This window comes from Scleropages formosus, chromosome 11 (genome assembly GCF_900964775.1).
Source record: "Scleropages formosus chromosome 11, fSclFor1.1, whole genome shotgun sequence".
NCBI classification, from domain to species: domain Eukaryota; kingdom Metazoa; phylum Chordata; class Actinopteri; order Osteoglossiformes; family Osteoglossidae; genus Scleropages; species Scleropages formosus.
Window position 1 is genome coordinate 15,143,427 of NC_041816.1, and position 27,977 is coordinate 15,171,403.

The window sequence follows — 27,977 nt, forward strand, 5'->3', positions numbered from 1 at the left end:
AATGTATCATCGATAACATGTAATGCGGTTTTGTTTTCAGATGGCGGTGTTGCATCATTGCCGTATTCCCAGTATAAATTTCTGCTCAGCCGGTAAATCATGTGGTGAACTAAAAGATTAGCCTGTCTGGAAACACTAGATAAACAACATCATGTTACGTGTCTACCGACCACATGTTTACGTAACATCATCATGTAAATCTAGGGAAACCGTTGCAGTCTTGTGAAAAATGTGCAAAATGTGAATGTTGTAATCAAAGTCGCGATCATATTTTCTGTTTAATGCCTAAAAACTCAAATGACTAGTACGCCAGCTTGTAAGAACTCGCCAGCCGCAAGACAACAAGAAATTAAAAAATGAAAACTTGGTGCTGTACACTTGAAAACACTGGTAAACAATACGGTAATTTTATTGAAGAAAGCACGGCGGAAGATTTCGAAAAAGCACACTAGAAATAATCAAATTCCTGACACATGATCAGAGGACAACCTTGTTTATGAAAGAGGCATCGGTTTAGTCTCCTGCAGCACGGTTGCTAATTTACTGTTTCTATCCAAGGTTCTGAAACGCGCTTCCGAAGGAGCCCGTCACGTGACCCCCACCGCCTGGCTCGCCGCGGCTCGCGCCGCTTCCCGCACTTTCACGTGAGACCGCCGCGAGCCTCCCGCTGCAGACGTCTCTTACGGCGAGGGCTTCCAGACGCGAAATCTTTTTGTGAGGAGTACGACTTCTTGCTTTTACGATGGCTCAGTGGTGACATCTCGGGCTGCAGAGCGTGCGTTTTTCCCGTCGTTCGACTCGTTGCTCAGCTGCGTGGCGCGTGACTGCGGATGGATGGCAGTCCCGGGCTCCTCCGCTCGGCTGCCGGTGGAGTCTGAACAGAACAGCGCGTGCCCGTTTGCGGGCTCCTCCGGCGTCGGCACTGACTGAGGCGATGTAAGGAATAATTAGGGAGCCGTCCGTGTTCCCCGCAGCCGCGGTCCGCCGACACGATGCAGAAAGGAATCCGTCTCAACGACGGCCACGTCACCTACCTGGGTCTCCTGGCCAAGAAGGACGGCACGCGACGCGGATGCCTGAGCAAGAAGAGCTCGGACAACACGAAATGGCACACCAAGTGGTTCGCGCTGCTGCAGAACATGCTCTTCTACTTCGAGAGCGACTCGAGCTCGCGGCCCTCGGGACTCTACCTGTTGGAGGGATGCGTGTGCGACCGGGCGCCGTCGCCAAAGCCGTCCCTGTCCGCCAAGGAGTGCTTGGAGAAGCAGGTAGGTAGGAGGGCGACTAGGAGCCGCAGCAGCAGCAGGTGGAGGGTCGGTCGAGGGAGCGCTGCCTGCTGCATCACGACCGCTAACGACGTGCTGTGTAGACTAGTCTAGTGTGTTGTGTACGGGGCGGGCGTCCGTGCAGGTGAAGCGGTTTCACGCAGCACACGATAACAACTAACACTTACACGCGCACTTACTTCCTCGCGTTTGAAATGTGCTCCAAGTGGACGCGAGCCTGACTTGACCCCCCGGGGGACCGTGGACCAGCAGTCCGCGCGCACTTTACACTTACTTGTCTTTGTTGTGGGGAAACGGAAACGCTTTCTTTCTTTCTTTTTCTTTCTTTCTTTCTTTCTTTCTTTTTCTGTGATTGCAGTCGCGGTGTTATCACCAGCTTAGAAACGCAGACCTGATGATGATCATCTCATGGCAAACTGTGTATAAAATTCGCTTTACAGAGCAGGCACAAGTTTGGTAAAACTGGAATGCTGCTCGTGGAATTTTTTTTTACATATTAACTAACAGAAGGAGAGATCGTCGAATGATCCTGCTTCTTCGGGCAAATCGGTGTATTCAGAATACAGACAGAGTAATTCTACAGTAAGTAGCTGATGTAAGCAGTGTTATTACATGCTTTCAACGCTGCTTTCAACGATACAAAAACTCATTCGTTGTCAATAAAAAAAAAATATCCTTTTCTTTATTAACGTTCATGTGGGAATGGACTTCAGGTGTCTTTTCCGCGGCGCCACCTGTCGGCGAAGAGGCGCGTTGCCACAGTCCGTTTGACGTGTTGATTTCGTTCTATGCGCTGATATTAATAGCATCCTACCTTGGCAACTGCGTCTGCTGGCAGTTCTTTAACCTTACAATCGGATCCATAGCTCCTCCGGTACTCGTTTTGTTACTAATGTGGTAATTACTTATAGCGCAATGCTGATAATATTAAAAAACAGCAATAAAAAAAAAATTATAATTCTTGCAGAATTCTTATTTTAATAGTTGACATGATGACACACAATGCATGACTCTTTTTAACTCGAATAAAATTATATATTACTGACACGTGGAAGATTTTAAAATACATCACGCTGTTGAAAATTTACTCATGACTGCATGCAGCGTTAGAAGTTATTTCTATAAATAGCTAGCGTACATCACAAGTATGTAAGAAGTGAATTTCTGAAGGCACTCCGATTATTCACTCTCGGCTACTCATGCAGTTGTTTTGACTCGTTTGCTCGGGAAAGAGCGGCGATGCTCCACGCTCTGAATGCAGGGCAGTGTAGCTGCATACCATTGGACAGAGATGCACAAGGCTCTCCAGGTTCCCTACAGCCAGAGACTGCAGTCCCTGTCCTTCACTGCACATATGGCTTCTTCCCAGGGTGAGACCAGAATGCAGCACAGCCCTCTCTGAAAAGCACAGCCAAAAACACTGCTGCTTCTCCATGAATGAGGCAGGGTATCATTGCTAGGCTGGCTTAGGCTCGACGTTTTCCCTGTTTGAAGGCTTTTTAGATAATATAAATACGAGTCTTGTAAGGTCAAATTCTCATCTGCGCTTTGACGGAGAAAACGCGCATTCGTCTGTAATCTTGGTCGTCCTAATAGTAGCATATTTTTGTGGCGTTCACTAATAATTATTTTGCATACGCTGGTAATTACGAAGCCTTTTGAAATGCAGCGCAAAAGAAGTCTGCACACAGATAATTCAATAATGCTCACACACGTTAGCTTGCTTTCGCACAGCAAGTTGGATCTTGTTTGCTAAACAGGATCGGTGCGTGTTGGTGGGCTGGGGGCAGGATGCAGCTGTCAGACCTCTGACTATATGGCAGATGCAAGCGTCTCCACTTGCAGCTTGGGCTCAGTGCACTCCTTGCTGGTGGCACTGTCTGTGGTAGGGTGCGGGTCGGTGGAGGCTCTGGGGTACCCAGGGGAACTAAAGAGGAAAGAGCTTCTAATTGGCACTGAGGTGCTAGTGGGCACACGGTTGCCTTGCCTCTGCTATATTCTTGGCCCTGGGGGAGCGGAGGCTCTGCTGGGGGAATGTGGAGAGGAAGAGGGGACAGGGGGGCTTTGTCTGCCCAGCGAGACTGCAGACGAGGACTTGTCCCAGCCAATGCTGAGCTGTGTGTGGGCTGAAGGGCTGCCAGAATGATAATTAAAAGCACAGTGGAGCTGCTTCACAAGAGCAGAGGAATAATCACTCCCCCATTGATTGATTCCCTCATTTAATTGATAAATAGAATAGAAAGCCCTGCACTCCCGCCTCCACTTCCTCCCACTGTTTTTTGTCCTCCTGCTTGGAAAGGTCAGCTCCATTCACCACCCTTTTCTTTTCCACTACTCTTAGATTTTATTCCTAACATGTGCATGCTAATTATTCATTAGGATTTACAGTATTTTTCCTTTCCTGTATTCTCATCAAAGTGAACTGCATTTGACTGGGTTTATTTATCTAGGAATTGTCTTTTCATGGCAATTTTCTCCATGGAATTGCACGTTTCTTTTTAAATCTGATTTGCACATTTTAGCAGGTGACCTGATGAGGAATCCTTTGTTGTCTTTTGCATTAGAATGTTATACTTGACAAAATTGCATGAAAATACATATACCTGTCATTACAAAGAGGACTGCTCACAAGTTGTTTTACACTCTGTAGAAGAAAGTACTACCAGAATTTCTCATGTCTTCTCCCACTCTGTATTGCTTCTTGGAAAGGGTTAACAAAAGATAAGTGGTTGCCCTAGAGAGACAGGTTAGAGATAGATTTTGCTGATATTTTTGCTCCCCCCAGTATCTGACAAGTTGTTATACCCCTGGCATCCCTTAATGTTACCATTTCTAAATTAATACTACATTTGTACACATTTCAGGTGACTTAACAGTTAACTCAAGTGTTATAAATAAAAGTAAATACATTGTGGACATTAAGAACATTTCCAGTCAGAAAATAAGTTACTGTCATTGCTTCAGGGATCTGAACCAGAGATGTCTGAGTCTCACATATGCCACCCATTTTAGCCCTTGTTTCTATCACTTTTAACATCCAGCAGCGTGTCAATCTGCATCACACAATGAATTTTGAAGAACTCCACATGTGTCATATACGCAGTTACTGAGGTCAGGCAGTCCAGGTTGAGATGATGAGATGCTGGATGAAACATCTGTATGAGTGAGCTTTGATATGATGATACATTTTAAATTTTGGATGTTCCTTTTCTATTTTAACCATCCTAGATTTATCTTTGCTATAATTTTGTAGTATCTGAAAGGTCTAATGTAAATTAAACCCTTGATAGAATTTAATGACATACTTGGAAACATAATAAATATTACATGTGTAAATGTGTCTGTAGCAGCATGCTGTAGCAGCCACACTTTAAACTTTAGTTAACTGAAAGTACTGTAGGGAAAGGACTACCTCGAGCCCCACGATAGTTGAGGATAGGGGCGTCCAGCAGAGTACCATGGGATGAGAAGCCGGAATCCTAAGGATGAATGGTCCTCAGTTACTGTGCAGTTCAAAGCATGCTGAGGTGCGCTCTGCTCTTTTGTGGATGGATATTTGCTTCTGCTGATAGCAGCATCCTTTGTTAGGTGAAGATGTTCACAGGCTCTGGTTCACAGGCCACCTTTTCTGAAAGACCTCCAAAAATCAGGTAGCAATGGAACTCCATTCTTGTTGGTTTTTGTTATATTCTTAGATTGAGCGTTCTACTTTTTAAATGTCCTTATACTCTGTTTAAAAATAGCGACGTTTGAGCCAACCGTTGCTATGGCAACCCACATTTGCACTTAAAAAGTAAAGTTTAAAGAGCAATAATGGGTGGTGTATTTGGGCTCACATTGGGCTACATTGCTGTCTGGATTACAATGGGTAGGACTATGCCCATCCTGACGGGCACTTTTTTCTCGTTATTACTAAACATACACGATCTAAAAATATCTGTATTACTCAGACATACTAAATTAAATACAAATGATTTTTCTGTACAGTTGACTTTGTGTGCTGCAGTCATCCAAAGATTTTCTTGAGAAATTGAAATATCTTTGCTCATGGTACAATGCTATTTAACTACGTTTGCCAACTCAGACTTTCTCTCTGTATAAAAGTCTGTATCTCGCTCTTTTTTTCCCGCAGTAAATGATTTTGCAAAATCATGCATTTGGCAAAAAAAACAATAGTTGCTAATTCATGGGGAATAGAGCTGGAAATCGAGTTACCCCTCCGACCGTATGGTTTGTCTTTGCGAAAGATGGCACATTGGGACATCTATCTAACTTACATCCTGTAGAGCTTTAAAATACTAACTGTAAAGTAGTAAAATGTAATGTGAATATTGAAATATGTTTAAGAATGTTTAGCAGGTCTTTTATACAGCTGCTATTTTTCCCCCTTTTTTAGCTGTTTTTGGTTGCTGAAATGAGAGGCTGTGCTGTCAGATTCATGTTAGGCCAGTAGTTAGATTTTTTTTTTTTCTGGATTAGAAATTTAAAAATTAAGAAGAGCTATAATTAATCATATTTGCAGTTTAACTGATGTGGGGTGACAGTAATTCATAATGCCCAAAGATAAAACATCACAATAGCTTTAAAATGCTTCTAATATTGTTGCCTTCATGCCGTATGTAATCAGATATTGTATTTATTTACCAGTGAATACTTGGTCAGAAACTGATTTAGGGAACATGACGTTAAGCTGAACCATAAAATGCATTGTTTTGTGTTGCCATTAAAAAGGAAGAAGCAGTCACTTTACTAGTGAATTGTAAATGAAGCCGAAGGTGGAGATCAGCGTACTGAACATTGCATCTTGCAGAAGGATATTTGCTGGTTGGTGGAACACCGCCATAGCCCATATTACGGTGTGTTTATATTAAGGCCTGTCAGTGTACAGTAGGTGAGTAGCATGTTTAACATAGACCAACAGCGTTACGGGGACGCTGACAAATTGTTTAGAGCACCAACTGCAGTGGAATAAATGACCAGCTCCTCTGACCTTTCAGAGCTGCCTTGAAATATTAGGAGGAGAAAAAATGAAAGGATTCAAGTGTTGTTTGGAAGGGAGAGTATGATAGATGGTGGTCACTGGGAATAGGGTGGGTGTTGTAGATGGGGAGGACGAGAGGGAAGTTAGGTGGATGCTCTGCGGTAAGGCTAACATCTCTCTGGAGGTGCTGATTTCTATATTGATATGCTCAGGTTTTGAAATACACTGCTCTTTCTTGGCTGCTAGAAATATGTAAATTTATTCATTTATATTTCTAGTTGACATGACATTTCAATTGGAGCTGTCTCAGCAAATGAAATGTTTCCTTAGGAATAATAAATGAGAACAGTATAACCTGGTCCTACTAAACAATGTCAGGAAACAGCTGATATGGTGCCAGGTTCGCACTGACAAATGGATATGCTTTTGGTGATGTTCTTGGGAGACAAATGGGGGTCTGAATGGTACGATCAGTGGTGATGTGGAACAGAGAACGAAAGGAGCGTTCCCATGTAAAATAAAGAGAGATGCAAAGGGAACAACGCTGAGCCACCAGTTCCGAGACGAGTTGCTAGGTAACAGGTAGCATACAGTTATGTAATATTCCTCCAGCGTCGTTCGAATTTCCTCACAGGGAAGATCATCACCACCTGCTCCACGAAGCTTCTTTCTCTTCTGCACTCAGATGGCATCCTTGTCTGGTTGCTGCTTTGACAAATGTCGCCTGACTTTTCCAAATATTGTTGAATTATGCATCTCAGTGTCTCTTTTCCCTTTTTTTCTTACTGTCATGCCATATTTTTTCTAGCCAGTCACCACTGACAACTGCCTATCAAAAATCGGTAGTGCTGGAAGACATCATTGGCTGTACGTACTTAACACACAGATTGTCTCACCCATCCAAGGCTGGACAGCGTTCTCCTGTGCCTCTCCTTCCAGTCTATTGCTCCCTTTCCAGAGAGGAACAGCTCAGAGCTTCTCAAAGTGTTGGTGCATAAAACTGAGCGAACCTTCCAGGTTACAGCTGTGAATGTTTATTTATGACATTATGTGTGTTAACTTGGGGGTGCGGTGGCGCAGTGGGTTGGACCACAGTCCTGCTCTCCAGTGGGTCTGGGGTTCGAATCCCGCTTGGGGTACCTTGCGGCGGACTGGCGTCCCGTCCTGGGTGTGTCCCCTTCCCCCTCTGGCCTTACGCCCTGTGTTACCGGGTAGGCTCCGGTTCCCCGTGACCCTGTCCGGGACAAGCGGTTCTGAAAATGTGTGTGTGTGTGTGTGTGTTAACTTCATTGCTGCCAGACATAGGATAGGAAAGTGTGGATGTGGAACGCGTGGAGGTTTGGGTGCATCAGCCTCCCACATGCACAGCGTCTGTGCTCTTCACTTCGAGTTCATGCAATTCAGAGCTACACCTTCCTGTGGTTCGGATAACATGAAAATACGTTTCCTAACAAATGGTGGAGAAATGCGTGAGCACTCAAGAGTGTTCCACTTTTAACTGGAGAAACATTGGGAGTCCATCTTCACATTGTATCTGCAGTTCTAATTAAGTCTGGGTGCAATGGCTGTGGGCAGCAATCTGCGTGATCAAGGGTGGGATATTGTTGTGAAGTCCCTTAGACATTGGAGCAAAAGTGAGAGAAGCAACCCACTATGTTTTATATATTCTACATATATTTTTCTTGCAGGACAGATGTCTATGCCCTGCTTTAACACTGAAATCATTATCATACAGAAAGGATAATGACATTTCTATCGGAGCATAAAAATACAGTATTACATTAGAAGAGGGAGTATTGAGATCTGATGGCATCCTTGTGTGGGAGACTGTGATGAAAATCAGTTTCTAACTACATGATACACACAGTTCTCATCTTATGTTCACCTTATGTTTCGCTTCAGGACGCCTGTTTCAGTGAGATCGTGAGGAATGCATGAGACACATTCCATATTGTAGCTGCCAGGGCGTTGTGTGACTGGCAGATGTAGATCACCAAGTAGGACTGTTTGAGAGTTTATTTTAGGTGTAGCTGGTACTGTTGGACCTGGGCTATTCAAATGATGGGGATTATACTGTATGGTAACACTGATATTTGTAATGAGTGTGAACATTCTATTTGAGATATTTATATTTACTTTATAGGAAACTGGAATGTGTGACTCAGTGTTTAACTTGAAAATGGACAAATTGTACTGTTTCAAATCTGCATTGTTGAATCTCTTAAGGCAAATATAACATTTACATAACCATTGATGAAAACCTAACAGGCACATCAGACTCTTCTTGGAATTTTAGTCAAATTGATGTTATACTTTTCGAAGTTCGTGCATGATTCTAGCAGGTGGCACACCCAGTGCTTTGCTCCCTCCAAAAACATCTCTCTGCATTTCAGTATTACTTCACTGTCAGCTTTAACCATGACAACCAGAAGGCTCTGGAGCTGCGCACAGAAGATGTGAAGGACTGTGACGAATGGGTGGCAGCAATAACACATGCCAGGTATGGGGAATTCCTCTTTCTCCACTCTCGAAACCAAGTTGGTCACGCTTTCTGGGTGCTGTACACAAGGGAAGAAGTGCTGCTGTGTCTTGAACCAGTGTACAGCACCTTTAGCATCCTGTGTAAAGGATAAGAACAGACTGCAGTACTCACTGGACGTCCATCATGGTGTTACCGAAACAGAGCACGGCAGCCTATTGTGTGGCCAGCAAATAGCAGGGAATACCTCTAAACAGCGGGCTTCTTCCAGTCGGTCCCTCAAGTATAGAGGATTTTTATGAAACTTACATTGTATGTCGCACACTATTGCATGAAAAATGTTAATAGGATAGGGTGGGCTCACAGCAATTCTCACTGAAATGTAATGTTTGTTAAGAGGACCGGGGTTTTTCTGCCTGTCATTAACAGCAATTAACTCGGGCTTTGTTCAAGACACCTGGGGACTTTTAAGTTTTATCAGGAGCGTAGGAATAATGAACAGGTAATATATGAAAGCATACAAAAGGTGAATTAAATACACTTGCTTTCAGAGCAGTCATGTTCTGGTAATAAAGTACTTGCATGATAGCATCCTATCCAGAGGTACTCCACATGTCCACCAGGGCTATTTCCAAGGTTCAGTCTTAGTGGTGTCTAATTTTTTCACCCTATTTAATGGCTAATTGTAACAAATAATACATGCAGTCAGATGTCCAGCAAAAATGTCCCCTGTGTTCCTCTACATTCAACCACGATCTCTGCCAGGTATGTTTCACGTACTCAGTTTAAAAACTATTCCATCCCTGAAAACATTGCCTTCCACATGTGTTTTATGTAAACATCTTATTTAGAGCTATGGAAGGGTGGCACAATGGCACAATGGCACAATGAGTAGCGCTGCTGTCTCACAGTGCCTGGGTGGTGTGAGAGGGCATGGGTTTGATCCCTGCTCAGCCTTTGTGGAGTTTGCATGTTCTCTCTCTGTCTCTGTGGGTTTACTTCCACAATCCAAAGACATGCTGTTCAGGTTCCCCTGTAGTGTGTGAGTAATGCAGAGAGAGTGTGTTCCACTGATGTATGGATGAGTGACCCAGTGTAAGTAGTATATAGTACTAGCAGTGTAAGTCACCTTAGTGAATAAGGTGTGGGGGCTGATGGTAGTACATAGTATCCACTGGAAGTTGCTTTGGTGAAAAGTGTCTGCTAAGTAAATGTATAGATTATTTACAGACCTAATCTTTCTGTCAGAAATACATTATTTTCAATATTAGTATTAGAAAGTAGGGGGTGCGGTGGGTTGGACCACAGTTCTGCTCTCCGGTGGGTCTGGGGTTCGAGTCCCGCTTGGGGTGCCTTGCGACGGACTGGCGTCCCGTCCTGGGTGTGTCCCCTCCCCCTCCGGCCTTACGCCCTGTGTTACTGGGTTGGCTCCGGTTCCCCGCGACCCCGTATGGGACAAGCGGTTCTGAAAATGTGTGTGTGTATTAGAAAATATATCACATTGACACATCAACAATTTAATTTACTGAAGTATTGTTGTATATGTAGTGAGTCAATGATGATATCAGAAATGCAGAAATGTTACATTTTCACTGAATCCTGCCTGCTCAAGAGAGGAAGAAACTGTCCAAGCACTGCACTTTAGAGTACTGAATTCTAACAGATGGCTTGTCCATGGAACATTTTATGATTTTTCTTGTCCTCTGTTAACTGGTTATGATATTTGACCTGTCCCACAGGTTTAATTTAACACTCAGAAGTTTAAAGTACAGCTTCACAATCTGGTCAGTTTTGCAGTCAAAAGCAGTGCCTTCCGAGCTGCCACCCAACATGGACATTATGCTGGAGGATTTTTCAAAAAGGACAGTCCTGTGTTTCCTGCCCATTTAACTGTGGGTAGGCATTTGCAGGTGTTACATCCCGACCTTATGGCCTTTATTACCATACTGCATGATGACATGCAACTTAGTTCCGTAGGGAGTTCACCTTCTGTCAAGTCTCTGTCATGTGTTTGTTTCTACTAATGCCCATGGGTTATGTTTTCTGCTTCAGCTATGGGGAGGATGTGTCTTTTCATGTTGTCATTGGAATCATCTCCTTCATATCGCTCTATGACATGCTGAAGTGCCCATTTAATGTATGCTATGCTGACAAAGCCCGGACTCTTAATTTCATTGCAGTTAATCTGTGTAGTGGGTTTATCGATTTATACTGAGAGGAGAACTTTGGGGAATATAGAATATTCATCACATTAATCATATGCAAATGTTAGATGTATGATTAAAGATCTTTCTGGTTTTTTGCATCCCTATTGTCCTTCCTAGAGAACAGGCAGTGTATAAAAAACAGTGCTGCTCATTAATTCTGATTCTTCGTAAACCTGCATGCACCCAGTGCTTTGACAGCCATTTGACAGTCAATTCAGTATCACGTGGTATTAATACAAGAAACTAAGAAAGGTATTAATATTAAGAAACTAATCGGAGCTTTCAATGAACCAGCAGTTGTATTTAATCTTTGTGCATTTCAGTAAAATTCAGATCCATATACATTTGCATTTACATTTATTTATTTAGTGGATGCTTTTCTCCAAAGTGACTTGTAATGAACTCCATGCTGTGTTACCAGCCCATACACCATATTCACCGTGGTGACTTACACTGCTAGATATACTACTTACACTGGGTCACTCATCCATACATCAGTGGAACACACTTTCTCTCTCATTCACACACATCTACCATATACTGTATATATATATATATGTATATATATATATATAACTATATCATATATAAGGGGGCGCGGTGGCGCAGTGGGTTGGACCGGGTCCTGCTCTCCAGTGGGTCTGGGGTTCGAGTCCCGCTTGGGGTGCCTTGCGACGGACTGGCGTCCCGTCCTGGGTGTGTCCCCTCCCCCTCCAGCCTTACGCCCTGTGTTGCCGGGTAGGCTCCGGTTCCCCCGTGACCCTGTATGGGACTAGCGGTTCTGAAAATGTGTGTGTGTGTGTATATCATATATACATTTACCAGCATCATCACTGTGGCTTTGTGATGAGCATAATTATTTCTTTTATGAATTTGTTGTTGGAATCAACAATGAATTAATGAAAATTGAATATTATTGTTTTTAAGTTACAGAAATGTAGAAAAAACATGTTGCAGTAATGACAGTTTTGTTTTTGTTTCTGTTAAGATTAACAGAGGATTTTTTAATGATAAAATTTTCAAATACTATTATATGAGTAAACGATAAGTTTCATGTCACAATAATGCCAGTTAGGAGGTATTACATCACCTTGCAGCATTTCTGTGGTTATACTTTATTTTCACCTTCCAGAACATCGGTATTGACTGTTTTTTGTGTGAACGGCATCCTGGTGTGTCGATAAGGCTGAGAGAGGTGACAGAATGCTGCTGTGTGTGTGCTGTGTGCAGTTACAGGAATCTGGCCACAGAACATGAGGCCCTCATGCAGAAGTATCTCCACCTTCTCCAAATCGTGGAGACAGAGAAAACAGTTGCTAAGCAACTTCGACAACAGATAGAGGACGGGGAAATAGAGATTGAACGCCTAAAATCAGAGGTATTTTGTGATTTTGTTACAGTTTCTGAAGCAGATTGCTATATTTTCCAAAAATGTGATAGTGTTAAACAGAAAACATGTTGGGCATACAGTGATGTAAGGCACTCAAGCTTGTTGAAGCAGATCAATAAAATTCAAATAAGTTTCTCAGTATCAATGATTTCAAATGTATATCTGTAATTATAGGTCAGATTGGAGACACCACTAATATAAGATCGCTCCAATCAGGTTATTTTCCCTGCTGTATTCTTTGTAAACCAGATCAAATAGTCATTTCACTTTAATGTGCAAATGTAGAGCTTGAAATAAAATGCTACACTGAATATGTATGAATCAGACTCTATTGTACCTGTTGCAGCCTTTTCTGAAGCGAGATAATAAACTCTTTCAGTCAATACAAAGTAAATGGGGACACTCATCTTCAGACAGTCCAGGGCTGCTTCGAGCTGTTTTATAACAACAGCGTTGCATGTTGCCTCAATGGACCTCGAGGACTCTGTTCTCTTATAAACACGGCTTTCCAAAAAACTGCAAATTCTCAGTTGTAACTTAGCACAAGATGTGACAGAGTAGGATAGAATAACCATATATCCTCTCATGTCACACCCGATCTAAGTGAGTTTGAACTCGCTTGTCTATAGGTGCAGTGGTGTTGACATGGCTCTGTTGTAAATCTCTGCACCAGATTGCAGGTCTTCTAAAAGACAATGAGAAGATTCAGTCTAATCCAACTGCAGCACCCAATGATGATGACTTGGAGATTAAGAAAATAAAAAAAGTAAGTAGCTTTTAGCTTTTAGTAATCATAACATTCAGCAAAGGATTTGTGCCATAAACGATAAACTACATATTATCTGTCACAGTTCCACAGGTGGTAAAACTAGATGTGAAAGATGGTGTTTAGAGCTGTTACCTTTGAACACAAAGGGCACAGATTTGAATCCTGTCCCCTGCTGTGGTACCCTTGAGCAAGGTACTTTCTCTAAATTGCTTTGGTAAAAATTTTCCAGCTGTATAAAAGCAGGTTTGGCCGGGTCCTGCTCTCTAGCGGGTCTGGGGTTCGAGTCTTGCTTGGGGTGCCTTGCGATGGACTGGCATCCCGTCCTGGGTGAGTCCCCTACAGCCTTACACCTTGTGTTGCCGGGTTTGGCTCTGGCTCGCCACGACCCTGCTTGGGACAAGCGGCTTCAGCCTGTGTGTATGTATGTATGTATGTAATATTTCAAGTTGCTTTGGACAATGTAACTTGTTAAAATAGTCCTCTGGAGAAACTCATTGTCTCAATACTAATAAATTCTAGTTCAGTCATTACTTTTGATTTCATTTGTTATTCAAGACTCAAGAGTTTATTGTCATGTTACCGTAAACAGTTTGTTACACCATACAGTGAAATTCTTACTCTGTGAATCCTCTCAACAGCCTATGACATAAATTGTAAGGACATAAGGAAAGAAAAACACAAGGCGTAAATCACAAATTTACAAAAATTACTTTTAGTGCAAAAATCCAAGAAACTAAGTGTGCAGTGCACAATGTAAACATGGAAGACATACATGTGCGTGGTCCAGCGGATGAATATGAGAGATAGGAACTCTTGGATCCTTGGAGGGTATGTAAATGTCTGTGTCACCACTTTCCAGGTGCAGAGCTTTCTGCGTGGCTGGATGTGCCGGCGTAAATGGAAGACCATCATCCAGGACTACATTCGCTCGCCCCACGCGGAGAGCATGCGCAAGCGGAACCAGGTGGTGTTCAGCATGCTGGAGGCTGAGGCCGAGTACGTGCAGCAGCTTCACATCCTGGTCAACAACTTCCTGAGACCACTCCGTATGGCTGCTAGCTCTAAAAAGCCACCCATCACCCATGATGATGTCAGCAGCATCTTCCTCAACAGGTAAACCAGGGACAGGTGCACTTTCACAGGTTTTTTCATGGCAACACTGTTTATTTCACAAGACACTTGTATTCCTTAGTAACATAATACAAACTTGTATGCTGTTTATTCTCCAGTGAAACCATCATGTTTCTGCATCAGATCTTCTACCAGGGGTTGAAGGCAAGGATAGCAAGTTGGCCGACACTGGTGCTGGGTAAGGAAAAGCTAGAGGTCCCCGAAGCCTTTTGGACTCTGAGCTTGTTCATGTCTCAGCAATAGGCAAAGCTGGGGAGTACAGTGCTTTTTGTGGTTTGCCGTTGAGAAGACAGAGCTGAAGCGGCACTGATCCGCAGTGGAAATTAGGTCACCTCCTGGGATCTGTGTGTTACTTATATTTGGTTACTTAAACATTCAACCATCCTGTAGGAATACCTAAGGAGGTTCTTACTGGTCCTTAAGTTAGTCTCAGATACAATTTTTTGATATACTCGACATTTAAGCATATCACAGATTGTTCACATTCATTTGTAACGTCACAGAAATAACAAGGGGTTTGGATGTGAAATATTTCATATGCATTTGTACTTTTTTTCAGCTGACCTCTTTGACATCCTGCTGCCCATGCTGAACATCTACCAAGAATTTGTGCGTAACCACCAGTACAGTCTGCAGATCTTGGCTCACTGCAAGCAGAACCGAGACTTTGACAAGCTGCTGAAGCAGTATGAGGCAAAGCCAGACTGCGAAGAGCGCACGCTTGAGACCTTCCTCACCTATCCTATGTTTCAGGCAAGCAGCCCCAATCATGGTCCCACACCATCTGAGCCTCTCAGTATCCTCATCACTTGTCAGAACTGAGTAAGGTCTATCAGCAACTCAAGTTTTACAGCCAATCTCCTATTGCAGTTTGACACACCCACTGCCATCCAGTTCTCCATGTAAAATATTCTGATGTATCATTGTGTTTTGCTGGCAAAGGTATGGTGTCTGGAATCAAATTCCTTTGTTTCTAACACTGTGTTAGTGATAAGTCCTGTTGAGCTGCGTTGTGCGAGTGATAATCAATCCTTTAGACAGAGTACTCTGATGTGTGCGTCCCTCTTTATTAGGGTGTCAAGGTCTTTTGGTTGCTGGATCACCATATCTCATCTATCCCTAATGGTTTCCTCCACGGCAGATCCCCCGCTACATACTGACCCTTCATGAGCTGCTGGCCCACACACCACATGAACATGTGGAGAGGAACAGCCTGGAATACGCAAAGTCCAAACTGGAGGAACTTTCCAGGTAGGTCACGTAGTCGGTTTTCCTCTCTCTGTACAAAGAAAGTTACTTCAAATATCTGATATGAGCTCATCTTGTCAAACCATTTGGCACCTGATCGTTCTACACCTGACCATCCCACTCCTGACCATTTCAAATGTGAAATTAACCATCCCAAACCATACTGATAGAAATACGCTTTTTTAAATACTTTCTTTAGAATCATGCATGACGAAGTCAGCGAGACAGAGAACATCAGGAAGAACTTGGCCATTGAGCGCATGATTGTGGAGGGCTGTGAGATCCTTCTGGACACCAGCCAGACATTTGTGAGACAAGGTGAATTTCTCTTCCTTTCTCATGTCCCACAGGTACCCTCCTCAAAGGGAGTGATAGATTACAGATAAAGGCCATAAAACCAGTCTGGATTTTCTCACCTGATCCCATCTTCTTAGGCTGTCTGGCTCTAAGCTCCTTGCATTATCACAATACCCTGTTGAAACCACAACCGAAAAAGGAATTAAACAAAAGGTTTTGCTATACGTGTAGCTCCCATATCCAGCTGCTTTATACATGCAAAATCATGACAGCTTATGTAGTGTTCATTTTAGGATGTAAAAAAGACAGGTACTAATTAATCCAAATCCAAATGAGTCAGTGATTGTAAATGTTATTCAGTATGCCCTGACACACTTTTAAAGCAGCTACTGCAACTAAACTCTGCGATATCAGAAACATTTTGTCAAGTGCATGAAAGTGGGAAGGGAATCAGCCTGCCACTAACACCCACTACTCATTCTGTTCCACTCAGGATCCCTCATTCAAGTCCCCATGACTGAGAAGGGCAAGATCCCCCGAGGGCGTCTGGGCTCACTGTCACTGAAGAAGGAAGGCGAGAGGCAGTGTTTCCTTTTTTCCAAGCACCTGATCATCTGCACGAGGGGCTCAGGAGGGAAGCTCCACCTGACCAAGGTGGGCCTGAACTGCTAAGACTGCAAGGGAGCTGCACGCTGGTGGCATGGTGGCACAGCGAGTAGCGTTGCTGTCTCACAGCACCTGAGGATGTCGGTTTGATCCCTGCTCAGTCTGTGTGGAGTTTGCATGTTCCCCCCATGTCAGTGTGGGTTTTCTCTGGGTGCTCTGGTTTTCTCTCACAGTCCAAAGACATGTTGTTCAGGTTCCCCCATAGTGTGTGAGTGACACAGAGAGAGTGTGTTCCACTGATGTATGAATGAGTGACCCATTGTAAGTAGTGTAGCTACCAGTGTAAGTCACCTTTGTGAATAAGGTACGAAGGCTGATAACACTACATAGAGTTCATCGGAAGTCGCTTTGGAGAAAAGCGTCTGCTAAATAAATAAATGTAATGTTTACCATACCCCTGTCGTAGGTCACAAAACACCCAAGACTGAGTCATCACTAGCATGGACAAAATGTATGCATTAAATCGTTTCCGCAATATTGTTGAATTTCTTATAACAGGACGATGTTATTTTAAGCTGTAGTAATATTCTAAAGGTTTTGAAGGTAATTGTATTGTGAAATCCTTCGGAAAACTGGCTCTTCATTTTGGAGAAGGACTACAATAGAGTGATGTGCGGAAACCTTTTCTTGGCTAAAATGTGCAACATTTGATAATCCAGTATTTTTTTAAGCAGTAATGCAGTTCATAATAACTAATGTAAATTCATAACTATGTAAATTCTGTTGTAAGGCTTGATGTAGTTCTGTCAGACACTCAGAATACCAATGTGTGCTCTTGTGTGGGTCCTAGAACGGAGTGGTCTCGCTTATCGACTGCACTCTGATAGAGGAACCTGAAGGTACTGACGATGAGTGTAAGTACTGGAAAAATTCACTCCTTTTCTAAATGAGCATGTTGGTATATAACTTGCATAAAATAGGTTATGTACAAGTTTAAATAATTTACCCTATTTAATCACAGAATTTAGGTGTCATTATTTCATTGACAAATATGACAAGTTCAGTTCTTTTAAATTTTGCTCCAAGGGTGTTAAGAAAAGAAATTATGAAACTGGAAAATACTGCATTTAGAATGAATTCTGAAATGTTCTTCTTTCTTCTGTACTGAAGCGAAATCAGAAAAAGGTGGACAGGACATGGAACACTTAGACTTCAAAATAGTAGTGGAACCCAAAGACAGCCAGTCCTTCACTATCATCCTTGTGGCCTCCTCGCGCCAGGAGAAATCTGCCTGGACAAGTGACATCAGCCAGGCATGTCCTCTCACTGCTCAAAGAACATTCGTACTGGACTCGTGCGTATGGCTGCTTGCATGGAGCCATACTTAGACTTCCTTTTTCTCTCACTCAGTGCATAGACAACATCCGCTGCAATGGTCTGATGATGAACGCCTTCGAGGAGAACTCCAAAGTTACAGTGCCGCAGATGATCAAGTGAGTCGTCATTCACATGTTTCGTGGTAGCCCAGCCCTGCAGGGTTAGACGTGACAGAGGTGATGCCAGCAGCCTTTCTTTTTCCCCCTTTCTCATGTGTGCGCATTGCAAGCAGATCAGACGCCAGCCTCTACTGCGATGATGTGGACATCCGCTTCAGCAAAATGATGAATTCCTGCAAGGTGCTGCAGATCCGCTATGCGAGCGTGGAGCGGCTGCTGGAGCGGCTGACAGACCTGCGCTTCCTCTCCATCGACTTCCTCAACACATTCCTGCACTCCTACCGCGTTTTCACCAATGCCGACGTGGTGCTGGACAAGCTCATCACAATCTACAAGAAGCCCATCAGTGCCATCCCGGCCCGGTGAGTCAGCACTCAACACTGGCAGTTCAGGCATCAACCTTTTGGAGGCTCTGCAGAGCCACCAGATACCATTCTTGTTACAACCACTATATCTCAGGGGCAATAGTGAAATATGCAGTGTACCCACACAATTGTGTCAGTGTAGCAGTGTTAAGGTGTAACAAGCTAAGAAGAGTCTTCGCACAGTACACGCAGATGTCATGTTGCAGGCTCCTGTACAAAAAAACACCTTATGAAGACATATGTACAGGTTATACATTTTTGTAGTCTTTGATCATGCAACAGGCTTAACATTTGTGTAACAATTTTGTTACACAAATATTATGTAAGAGTATTATTGTTACATTGTGTAACAATGGCTGTATCGGACATTATGGAAAAGAGATACATACTTGACATCTCAAACCACAAAGGTTTTTGTTCTTCAGGATTGTCAGTCTAGCCATTTTCTGGCTAAATTGAGTGTATTATCCTTTAAAGTACGGGTGGACATGATTACAGCTGGTTAAGGAGGGACTGAATGATGGTGGTTGGAATTCTTTCTTTTAACATGGGTGCTGGATGGTGACAGATTTCCTTCAAGCAGTTTATTAACGTGGTCACACTTATTTCCTAACAGAACTATACACTTTCTACTTCCTCTCAATCACACTGTTAGTCTCTACTTATCATAAGTATTGATTATGGCAAATATAAATTACCATTAAAATAACAGATTATTATTAATATTATTATTAATTCAATATTATTAATTATTTGATACTTTTCTCCAAAGCGACTTAAAATGTTAAGGTATTTAAATTTATTTTCACATTTATACAGACGGGTAATTGCCATTAGGCTAAGTATTTTTTGTTTGGGAATAGATTATTTTTTCCATAGAAATAATGGTAATTTGACCCCCTCACAGCAAGAATTCGCCTAGCGGGGTAATTTCATGGAATGAATTAACCCTGTTATGGAACGAATGGATATATAGTTGTATGTGATGGATTGAGAATAAAGCTCCTGTGTGTTGTCAGGCCCTGCAGATCTGTGTTGCTCAGTTTACCTCCGGAATACTGCGTTTACCATGTAACCTGTGTGCATGGGGATAGGAAATTAGGTCACCCCAGCATGCTCTGTAGTGTCTTTTCCAGTAGAACAGCCATTATTGGGTCCAGACTCCTCTGGTCTGACCAGGCCTCTCTGCTGCACCGTTGCCATGGCAACTAGCCACTCTGCTGCAGGACCCCACCCTCTCCTTCCTCCTGCCGTCTGCAGAGGATCTACAGTATTAAATATTTATCGCAGTGCTTTGCATTGCAGACCCCTTTCTGCAACTCGGTGCTGGAGACAAAGGCAGGCTGCCACACGCCCACCCCCACAGCGGCGGCCCCTCCGCACAGCCTGTTCCAGTGAGCTGCCTGTCCCTGCCGGCCACCTCCGTTTGGCTGCCGCTGGCACCACCCTTGCTACCCACACTGTCACTTGACGAGCTATTTATAGGCTTTTGTGAGGGGTGGCTTTCTCTGTGTGGGTGGTGTTATGCAGCAAATACATCTCTCCACAAAAGTGTGCACATTTTGCTCCTGCTAGTATCATATTTCACTGTTCAGAGAGCTCAAACAATATCTACATTTCTGTAAGATAATGAGTTTGAAGAAAGCCTAGCATTGAGTGTAGCTTGTTTGTGCCATGTCCAGATCCTTGGAGCTGTTCTTCGCCAGCAGTCAGAACAACAAGCTGCTGTATGGAGAGCCGCCCAAATCCCCACGGGCCAGCCGCAAGTTCTCTTCGCCGCCTCCGCTCACCATTGCCAAGACCTCGTCACCCAACCGGCGGCGCAAGCTCTCACTCAACATCCCCATCATCACTGGGGGCAAGGCGCTGGACCTGGCTGCCCTCAGCTGCTCCTCCAATGGCTATGCAGGCATGTACTCCTCCATGTCACCCTTCAGCAAGACCACGCTGGACATCAACAAGCTCTACGTGTCCAGCACCCTTCCCAGCAAGATCCCAGATGAGGCCGACAGCAAAGGAGAGAAAGCAGAGGAATCGTGGCCCTATAAGCAAGGTCAGACTTGTACAGAGGGCAGTACACTCCCGTGCACCAGATGTCACATTTTTCATGACAAAAAGAAGAGGACCAGTGAGCTGAGATGCACCAAAGAGCCACAGTGAATATACACCTGAAATGTTCATCATTGCAATGACACATTGTTGTTTAGCTGTGTGGTTACCTATAGGGCAACATGCAGCACAGTGGATAAGGGTACATAGAAATAACTTGAAGGTTACCAGGTTAAATCCCAGGTGGGAGTTCTACTGCAACTCACAGTACAAGCTGTGTAGTCTGAAATGCTTTGGTAAAATATCCAGCTGTGTAAGTGGATAAAACGATAAGCGGCTTTGGGTAAAAGCATTGGCTAACCAACAAAATAATACATTAATAAAATTCATAATTACAGCAATGCAAAACAGCAGATGAGGTACAGTCATGATGTGTTCTCTGAACCCCATGCAGACACCTCGGTGACAGAGGAGTGTGACAACAATCAAAGTCAGAGCGGTGATGACGCTGAGACCGAGACATCGCCAACCAAGTCCCCCACGACCCCAAAACACACAAAATGCAAGAACTCATCAGGTACAGAGACCCAGAGTGAGTGAGGACCTGCAGTCTGTTAGTGATATGAGACCTGAAAACCTGGATTACATGCTAGCAGGCCATCTGTACACCTGTCTCAGGCCAAGAGCATCATTTTTTAATGATTCAGAGGGCAGATGTAGCTTTTTTCATCTTTTGATACAAACCACTTAGAGATATCAGAAGTCTTTGAAACAAGATAATTATTTCTTATCCCTACCATTATCTAGGACACTTGTGGTACAGTATGAGGGAGCGGAAAGACACCAGGTATAAAGAAGCTCAGTCTACATTATGTGGATGGGTGCACCGTTCACACACACACTTTCTCTGAAATTGCTGAAGGCAGAGAATGGTGGTGTCATGTGTGCGTAGGCAAGTGGACCCTAACCTTGGTCAGTCTGCATCTTCCCCAGCCCTTAGCAGCAAGTTGTTTGAGTACACTCAGACCTCAGCCCTATTTTTCCCATGCAGTTTTATGGTACATTCCCTGTATCAACGCTTGGCAAAGTGCTGCAATAATTCTCACTGTTCATCCTGTTATGAAAAACTACACCACCATATTTTCAGTATGAACATGAGATGCAGGTGAAAAGATGTTCACAAAGTTCTAATGCTCAGGTTTTAAGAGCATGACAGGAACTACAGGCAGAAATGTAACTTGCAAGATTATTCTGTATCATGCAGATGTATATTTAAAATGATGATTATGCTTCAAGTCCTGTAAGAGGGTCATGTACGTTAATATTTGTTTATAGCTCTTGATGTCATGCTGCCCTCTGCTGGATTTTAATTGAAAAGTACACATGCTGGTTCTTCTGCTGCTTCCAGGTTCCAGCAATTGTCTACTGACATGTTCAATATCCATGTGGCAGAGCTTTGATTTAATTTTTCCTATGATACACATAGGGCCTGTCGAATAATTCTCTAAAAGGTGGAAATGTTCGAATCTGTACTCAAGAGCTCTTATCATTTGGATGTGATTTATAAGTATTCTACGTGTTCTCATATAATCTCTGGTGATACTCCTCTATTTATGAGCAGGAAATCCTCATAACCACTTAAACTCGTTTATTAATACATTCGCACCATATTTCCTTCATTTACATGGCAATGTGTTAAGGGGGAGGAGGGGGTGCAATTTACAACAGAAGAATTCTGTTTGCAAAAATAGAATTATTTTAATTTCAGCCTGACATGAATCACATATATGGCAATATGAAAAGTACTGTCTGAACTATCCTCTTTGATAATCAGTACACTCCCTTGCTGTTTTTCATAAAACAGAGTTCTCCCTGTTCTCCTACAACAATGGCATGGTGGTGTCATCTTGCCGGGAACTGGACAGCAACCGCAGCGCCCTGTCTGCAGCGTCTGCCTTCGCCATTGCCACAGCCGGTGCCAACGAGGGCACACCCACCAAGGAAAAGTACCGCCGCATGTCCCTGGCCAGCACAGGTAACTCATGTGCATCACGCAAACATAATCGTCCCAGACCACAAGCACAAACTGTTTGTGTGTTAAACACTGAGGTTTCTAACCATAATTTTATGTATATCTGGGGAACTTCAAAACCTTTAAATGATTTAACAACGTGATTAGTATCAATACCTATATGTTTTTCTACAAGTGAGTTTGTGCAGCAGGTGCCATGGCAATATCTGTAGGCATAAAATAACCACCAGTGGAAAGAAGTGTGAAGAAATATATGCCACAGCTCATCTTCAATTAAAAAGTGTCTGTTAAAGAAATTAATTACATATGTGTAAATAACCGTGTCAGTCTGTGGGTTGTAGGATTCCCTACTGACCAGCGAAATGGTGACAAGGAGTTTGTCATCCGAAGGGCTGCAACCAACAGAGTGCTTAATGTCCTGAGGCACTGGGTGTCCAAACACTCACAGGTACAGTCCTATAAGCACAGCATCGTCATGTCCACAGTACATAGCATCCCTGTGTGTGACTCTTACAGGTTTTTGTACGCTATGTTTGTTGACTGCAGGATTTTGAGAGCAACACTGAGCTGAAACTGAAAGTGATCAGTTTCCTGGAAGAGGTTATCCATGATCCAGAACTCCTGACCCAGGAGAGGAAAGCAGCTGCCAACATCATCAGGTATCATCAGGCATGAGAGGATGGCAGAGCTCCTGAATTCCATCAGGAACCAGCACTGCTGTGAGGAAGAAATGGAAAAAAGACTGCATGATTGATCCCATTTATTTAATTGTCAGATCCTTAAAACAAAGTTTATTGATACAGCTCACAAGGTACCACTTAGATGAACCACACAATGACTGGATTGGTGGACCTAGTTGTACATAAGATATGCTCCACTACATTTTTTTTGTAGAACTCTCACCCAAGAGGACCCTGGTGACAACCAGATCACCCTGGAGGAGGTGATACAACAGGTAAATAGATTGGAGTTGAACATCCCACACAGCTTTAGTGAGTGACTCATGGATGTTGCTTATGGACAGTTTGCACTTTTTGTGGCATTGAAACATTTTAGTCAGGTTAAGTTTATCTCCAGAGTCAAGAGTGGGAAATGTGAAAGCATTACCCTGATGTAATGTAGGCAGCCTAATGACAACATGTATGTGCCCTGTGTGTATGAAAGGCTGAGGGAGGAAAAGCAGAGCCCTTCGAGAACCACTCTGCACTGGAAATTGCTGAGCAGCTTACCCTGCTGGACCATCTGGTGTTCAAGGTCATCCCATATGAGTGAGTTGTACTACAGACCCAGGGCCATCCTTCAAGGGCACAGAAACACTGGAAATGACTGAAAAATCCATACATTATCAGTTATATAAGTGTTTTGAGTATTTTAATGCTAAAAGTATGGAAAGAGAGCAACATTCTGAAGCAGTTTTTGTGTCATTTGTTCCCCTCCTGGATTTATTATTCATTCATCAGAGAATTCTTTGGGCAAGGCTGGATGAAGAATGACAAGAATGAGAAGACTCCCTACATAATGAAAACAACTAAGCATTTCAATGATGTATGTAATAATGCAATGATTGTTAATGACCGAAAATATGTGAGATAGACGTCATAATAGAATAATTCATAATGCAGGGATCCTGGGTTGTTAAAGAGTGTGAAATGACCTTAGCAGAGTTTTATCCTCTTGGGAATTTAGTCCAGATGTTAATCTTTGGAATAATATGTGTTTATTTGCTAAGGGGATGACAAATTGTGCACTTCTGTCATTTGACCTGTTACTAAACACATCCTTCCTTACACTGTTCCCCGCAAAAGATTAGTAACTTAATTGCCACAGAGATCCTACGATGGGAAGATGTGAACATGCGGGTGGCAGTGATAGAGAAGTGGGTGGCGGTGGCTGACATCTGCCGCTGCCTCCACAACTATAACGCTGTGTTGGAGATCACCTCCTCTCTCAACCGCAGCTCCATCTTCCGTCTGAAGAAAACCTGGCTTAAAGTTTCCAAGCAGGTGGGCAACTGTTGACATTCTACACAATCATACCAACTGTCTTTCTTTTGTTAGACATTGCGGGCTCTCTCATACTGTCTTATGATGTACAGCAGTTTGAGTGATGTTTTGAAAAGTATTACAATGGTATCAGGTGTATAGTCATTATAGATGAAACTGTTTATGAAAACCATTTAGCTAAAATCATTTAACCATTTATCAGGATAAATTTGTGCTACCACTGGCATCATAACTCTAATGATGACTTTTGCTCAGTTGTTATTTCTGTGTTTGTGGTGTTTTTAATGATGACCTCTACTCCTCTACTTTAGACGAAGGCAGTGATTGACAAACTGCAGAAACTGGTTTCATCCGAGGGAAGGTTCAAGAACCTGAGAGAGGCTTTGAAGAAGTAAGTGTTTTGTAGAAAAGGATCTATAAAAGTACAACCAGAGGTTGGGATTTACTCAATTTTACTTAAGAAAACTGTTGTCTTATGTGTAGTCAATTGTCATTGATAGAAACATTTTTTAGGAGCATAGGCAGAAAAATCTGAAAGATGTATAAACTGGACCTATTTAAAGGACATGCAAAATGTTATTTGTGTTTGGACTTACAGCTGTGATCCACCCTGTGTTCCATACTTGGGGATGTACCTCACGGATCTGGCCTTCATTGAGGAGGGAACCCCCAATTACACAGAGGACAACCTGGTGAACTTCTCCAAGATGAGGATGGTATAGCACATTGGTTTCAAAAAAGAATTAGACACTATGATTATATCAGTGGTCGGGTCACTGTCACGAACTACCACTCATGACTGTTAATATTTTTCAGATTTCCCACATCATCAGAGAAATAAGACAGTTTCAGCAGACATCTTACAAGATTGAATACCAGCCAAAGGTATCACTTTAAAACTGATTAAATGTGGTTGTGATTTAACAATTACTTAATTACTATTAAATATTTACTAGGTATTCTGTCAATAGTGTTAAAGATTTGAGTGGTCATGTTGTCATGATTTGTTATTAATTTCACAATACAACACAATTTTGAAAGTTCATCATAAAACGATAAAGGTAGCAAGTCCTACAATAAGATTGCAAAAAGCACTGTAAGGTTCATTTTACATATAAACTTTTGTTATGAACTATCTTCCATTAATACATTAATAATATAAACACTGGAAATGTTGTTGCTTTATTTCAGGCAACACTGTACTTACTGGACCAGAGCTCTGTACTGGATGAAGAAAGCCTATATGAAGCATCTCTCAGAATTGAACCCAAAATGCCTACTTGAGGATGAGCATCTTTCTGCTGTAGGGAACAAAGGGAAGCTCCTGTATAATATGTACATAAACATTATTTGTATTACATCATGTTAGACATATCCTTCTGTGTGTGCTTCGGAGAGGCCCTGGTGATCCTTGTTGTTAGAAGTTAACTAGATGCCTAACAAGCTTTTATACATATACAAACAAAGATTGGGGAAACTTAGTTGCTTATTTCTTATTCAATATTGTTTTTTGGCATTTGATCAAAGTAATCAAGCAATTTTCTACAGTAAAAATACTTTAAAAATACAGAAAAAACCACCACAACACTTCATACTGAGTTCTAAGCCTATTGTTTATGTTGAGAGTGAGCATGCCTAAAGGTGTATATTAAAACCGTATTATACCATAAAACTAATTTATTTTCTCTTCACCTTCAGATGAAAAGTTCTTTATACACAGTTAAATCCTGCACTTCCAGTAAGACTTAATGAGAGTAAAATAATTCTTATTTGAAGAGGAAGCTTTATCACACTTCTTTACTGAAATATTTATTTTGTGTAAGAGTTGGTGCCATTGATGTAGCAATGTACACACAAGAGCACATATTTTTACCAAATCCAGACAGGAAAGTCCTAAACTGAAGAGATTTAAGTAGCAGACAGCCTGTCCTCTGCCAGCTACGCTCCCACTGTATGTGCTGGTTTTCTTCATTTGGGCTTATTAGCATGAGTAACCCGCGGTTGGTACTTTAAAATATCTCTTTGAACACCAGTACTAACATATGTTGAAGTTGCAGGGTCTTCGGGCTGACTGGCCTTCAGACCATTTCAACATAAGTAGGGCTATAATAGCCATTGTTGAATATAAGGCATCCACCCTATTTTTCCAGGAAAGTACTAACTGACACTGGTACCACATTTCATCAGCTGAAATCTGTGCTTTGCTTGGTTCTTATTTTTAAACAAAATTAAATATATAAATAGTTTTCAGATTGCTGCTCATATATAATATTTCAAACATGGCAATTGCATTTGTCATAAAAACAGCTAACTGGACAGGCCAACCATCTGATATGCAGTGTTGTAATCCGTATTGGACATGCTTTTTTATTGTACCAGAGTGTAAATGCTTTGCATGTCTGATGTTTTAACAGTGGGCTGTTCAATTGTGATTGATTACTTACATTTATAAATAGAGAATCACATACTGGTTATACATCTGGCCTAGAATTATCTTTGGAAAATCCTCCTATCTAGTACTGCAAAATGGGAGCACCAGTCCCAAAATATAAAGGGCACCATTATCATATAGCTATTAGTTGAAGATGCAGTATTTCTTGTTTTGGCAATAATGTATTGACAGAAACAAGCATTTTATGACTATCTATTATCGAAACACAGCAAAGTAGTAACATTTACTTTTTAGCTTTACCCACTTTATTGAAAACCCATGTTTGGTTTAAATTTGATATATTGGAATGGATAGGAAGCAGGGAGACGGTAAGATGGATGAACTCATAAAACAATGATTATGTCTGGCGTGAACTTATTTCCCCATTAATGGATGTTCAGCTGCCGTGTAGTTGAGGGACAGTCTGTTTTCCTCCTTCTGTTGAAGTGGTGCTGGAATGTGGCTTGTTGTCATGTTTTAAATACTGTAGGCTGTTATTGAAAAGTGTGATTTCCACCTGCAGCATTCTAAAGGTATTTTTGTAACGTGGTCTACTAGTCTTTGGAAGACAAAAGGGATACTGCATCTTTGAGTGAATATGGAAATTATGTATTTTGTACAAACTTTGCAAATTCGCCTGAGAAATGTATGCTGTATATTTTGTACATGCAGCCTTATATATTTCTAAATGTGAAAGTGTAAAGCATACCTCTGTAAAACATTGTACACTAATAAGCTTTCAAACCTAAAATGCTAAACAATACGTGATATTTAGAACCATAATTCTAGAAGTAGAAGACAACTTTAAAGTGTTTTGCATATACTGTAATCCTGTCTATAACTATTCTCGTAGCAGGAATATAGTAATGTAGTGCTTATTCTGTGAATATTTGTATGTATTTTTACAATGTACAGTACAGAAATACATTCAATGCTCAAATTTCAGGCATGCTCCACTGTAACCACCAGAATCGTTTACTCAAAGTATATATAGATATACATACATGATAATGTACCCACGTATACAGGCAAATACACATACTACATATATGAAAATAAAACAAACATTTTGCTGTGAGCAATACCCAGTGGTATGAGAATTATCTTTCAATCCTTTATTTCCACAGCTAGAAACATTTCCATTTTTGTATAAAATGTGTTTCCTGATTACCTCTTGCTAATAAATTTATTATATCTCAGGGGGAAC

General features: G+C 42.1%; 1 protein-coding gene across 2 annotated transcripts; it reads left to right on the forward strand.

The window, feature by feature from the left end:
• Positions 1 to 348: 348 nt before the first annotated feature.
• Positions 349 to 27,969, forward strand: rasgrf1 (Ras protein specific guanine nucleotide releasing factor 1). Of its 2 annotated transcripts, none has more exons than XM_018763981.1 (27): positions 349 to 1,268; positions 8,661 to 8,767; positions 12,184 to 12,331; positions 13,017 to 13,109; positions 13,972 to 14,225; positions 14,342 to 14,421; positions 14,803 to 14,996; positions 15,385 to 15,494; positions 15,691 to 15,809; positions 16,282 to 16,442; positions 17,245 to 17,308; positions 17,565 to 17,707; positions 17,805 to 17,887; positions 18,004 to 18,252; positions 19,938 to 20,308; positions 20,759 to 20,896; positions 22,169 to 22,339; positions 22,678 to 22,784; positions 22,883 to 22,995; positions 23,231 to 23,291; positions 23,501 to 23,604; positions 23,797 to 23,881; positions 24,142 to 24,339; positions 24,651 to 24,730; positions 24,938 to 25,055; positions 25,156 to 25,224; positions 25,531 to 27,969. In XM_018763981.1, the coding sequence occupies exons 1-27, from the start codon at positions 993 to 995 to the stop codon at positions 25,621 to 25,623; spliced, it is 3,789 nt and encodes a 1,262-aa protein (XP_018619497.1). In that variant the 5' UTR covers positions 349 to 992; the 3' UTR covers positions 25,624 to 27,969. The 2 variants fall into 2 exon arrangements, with proteins under 2 accessions (XP_018619497.1, XP_018619498.1); XM_018763982.2 differs by having other exon boundaries at positions 993 to 1,268; positions 20,759 to 20,881; positions 25,531 to 25,623.
• Positions 27,970 to 27,977: the final 8 nt, after the last annotated feature.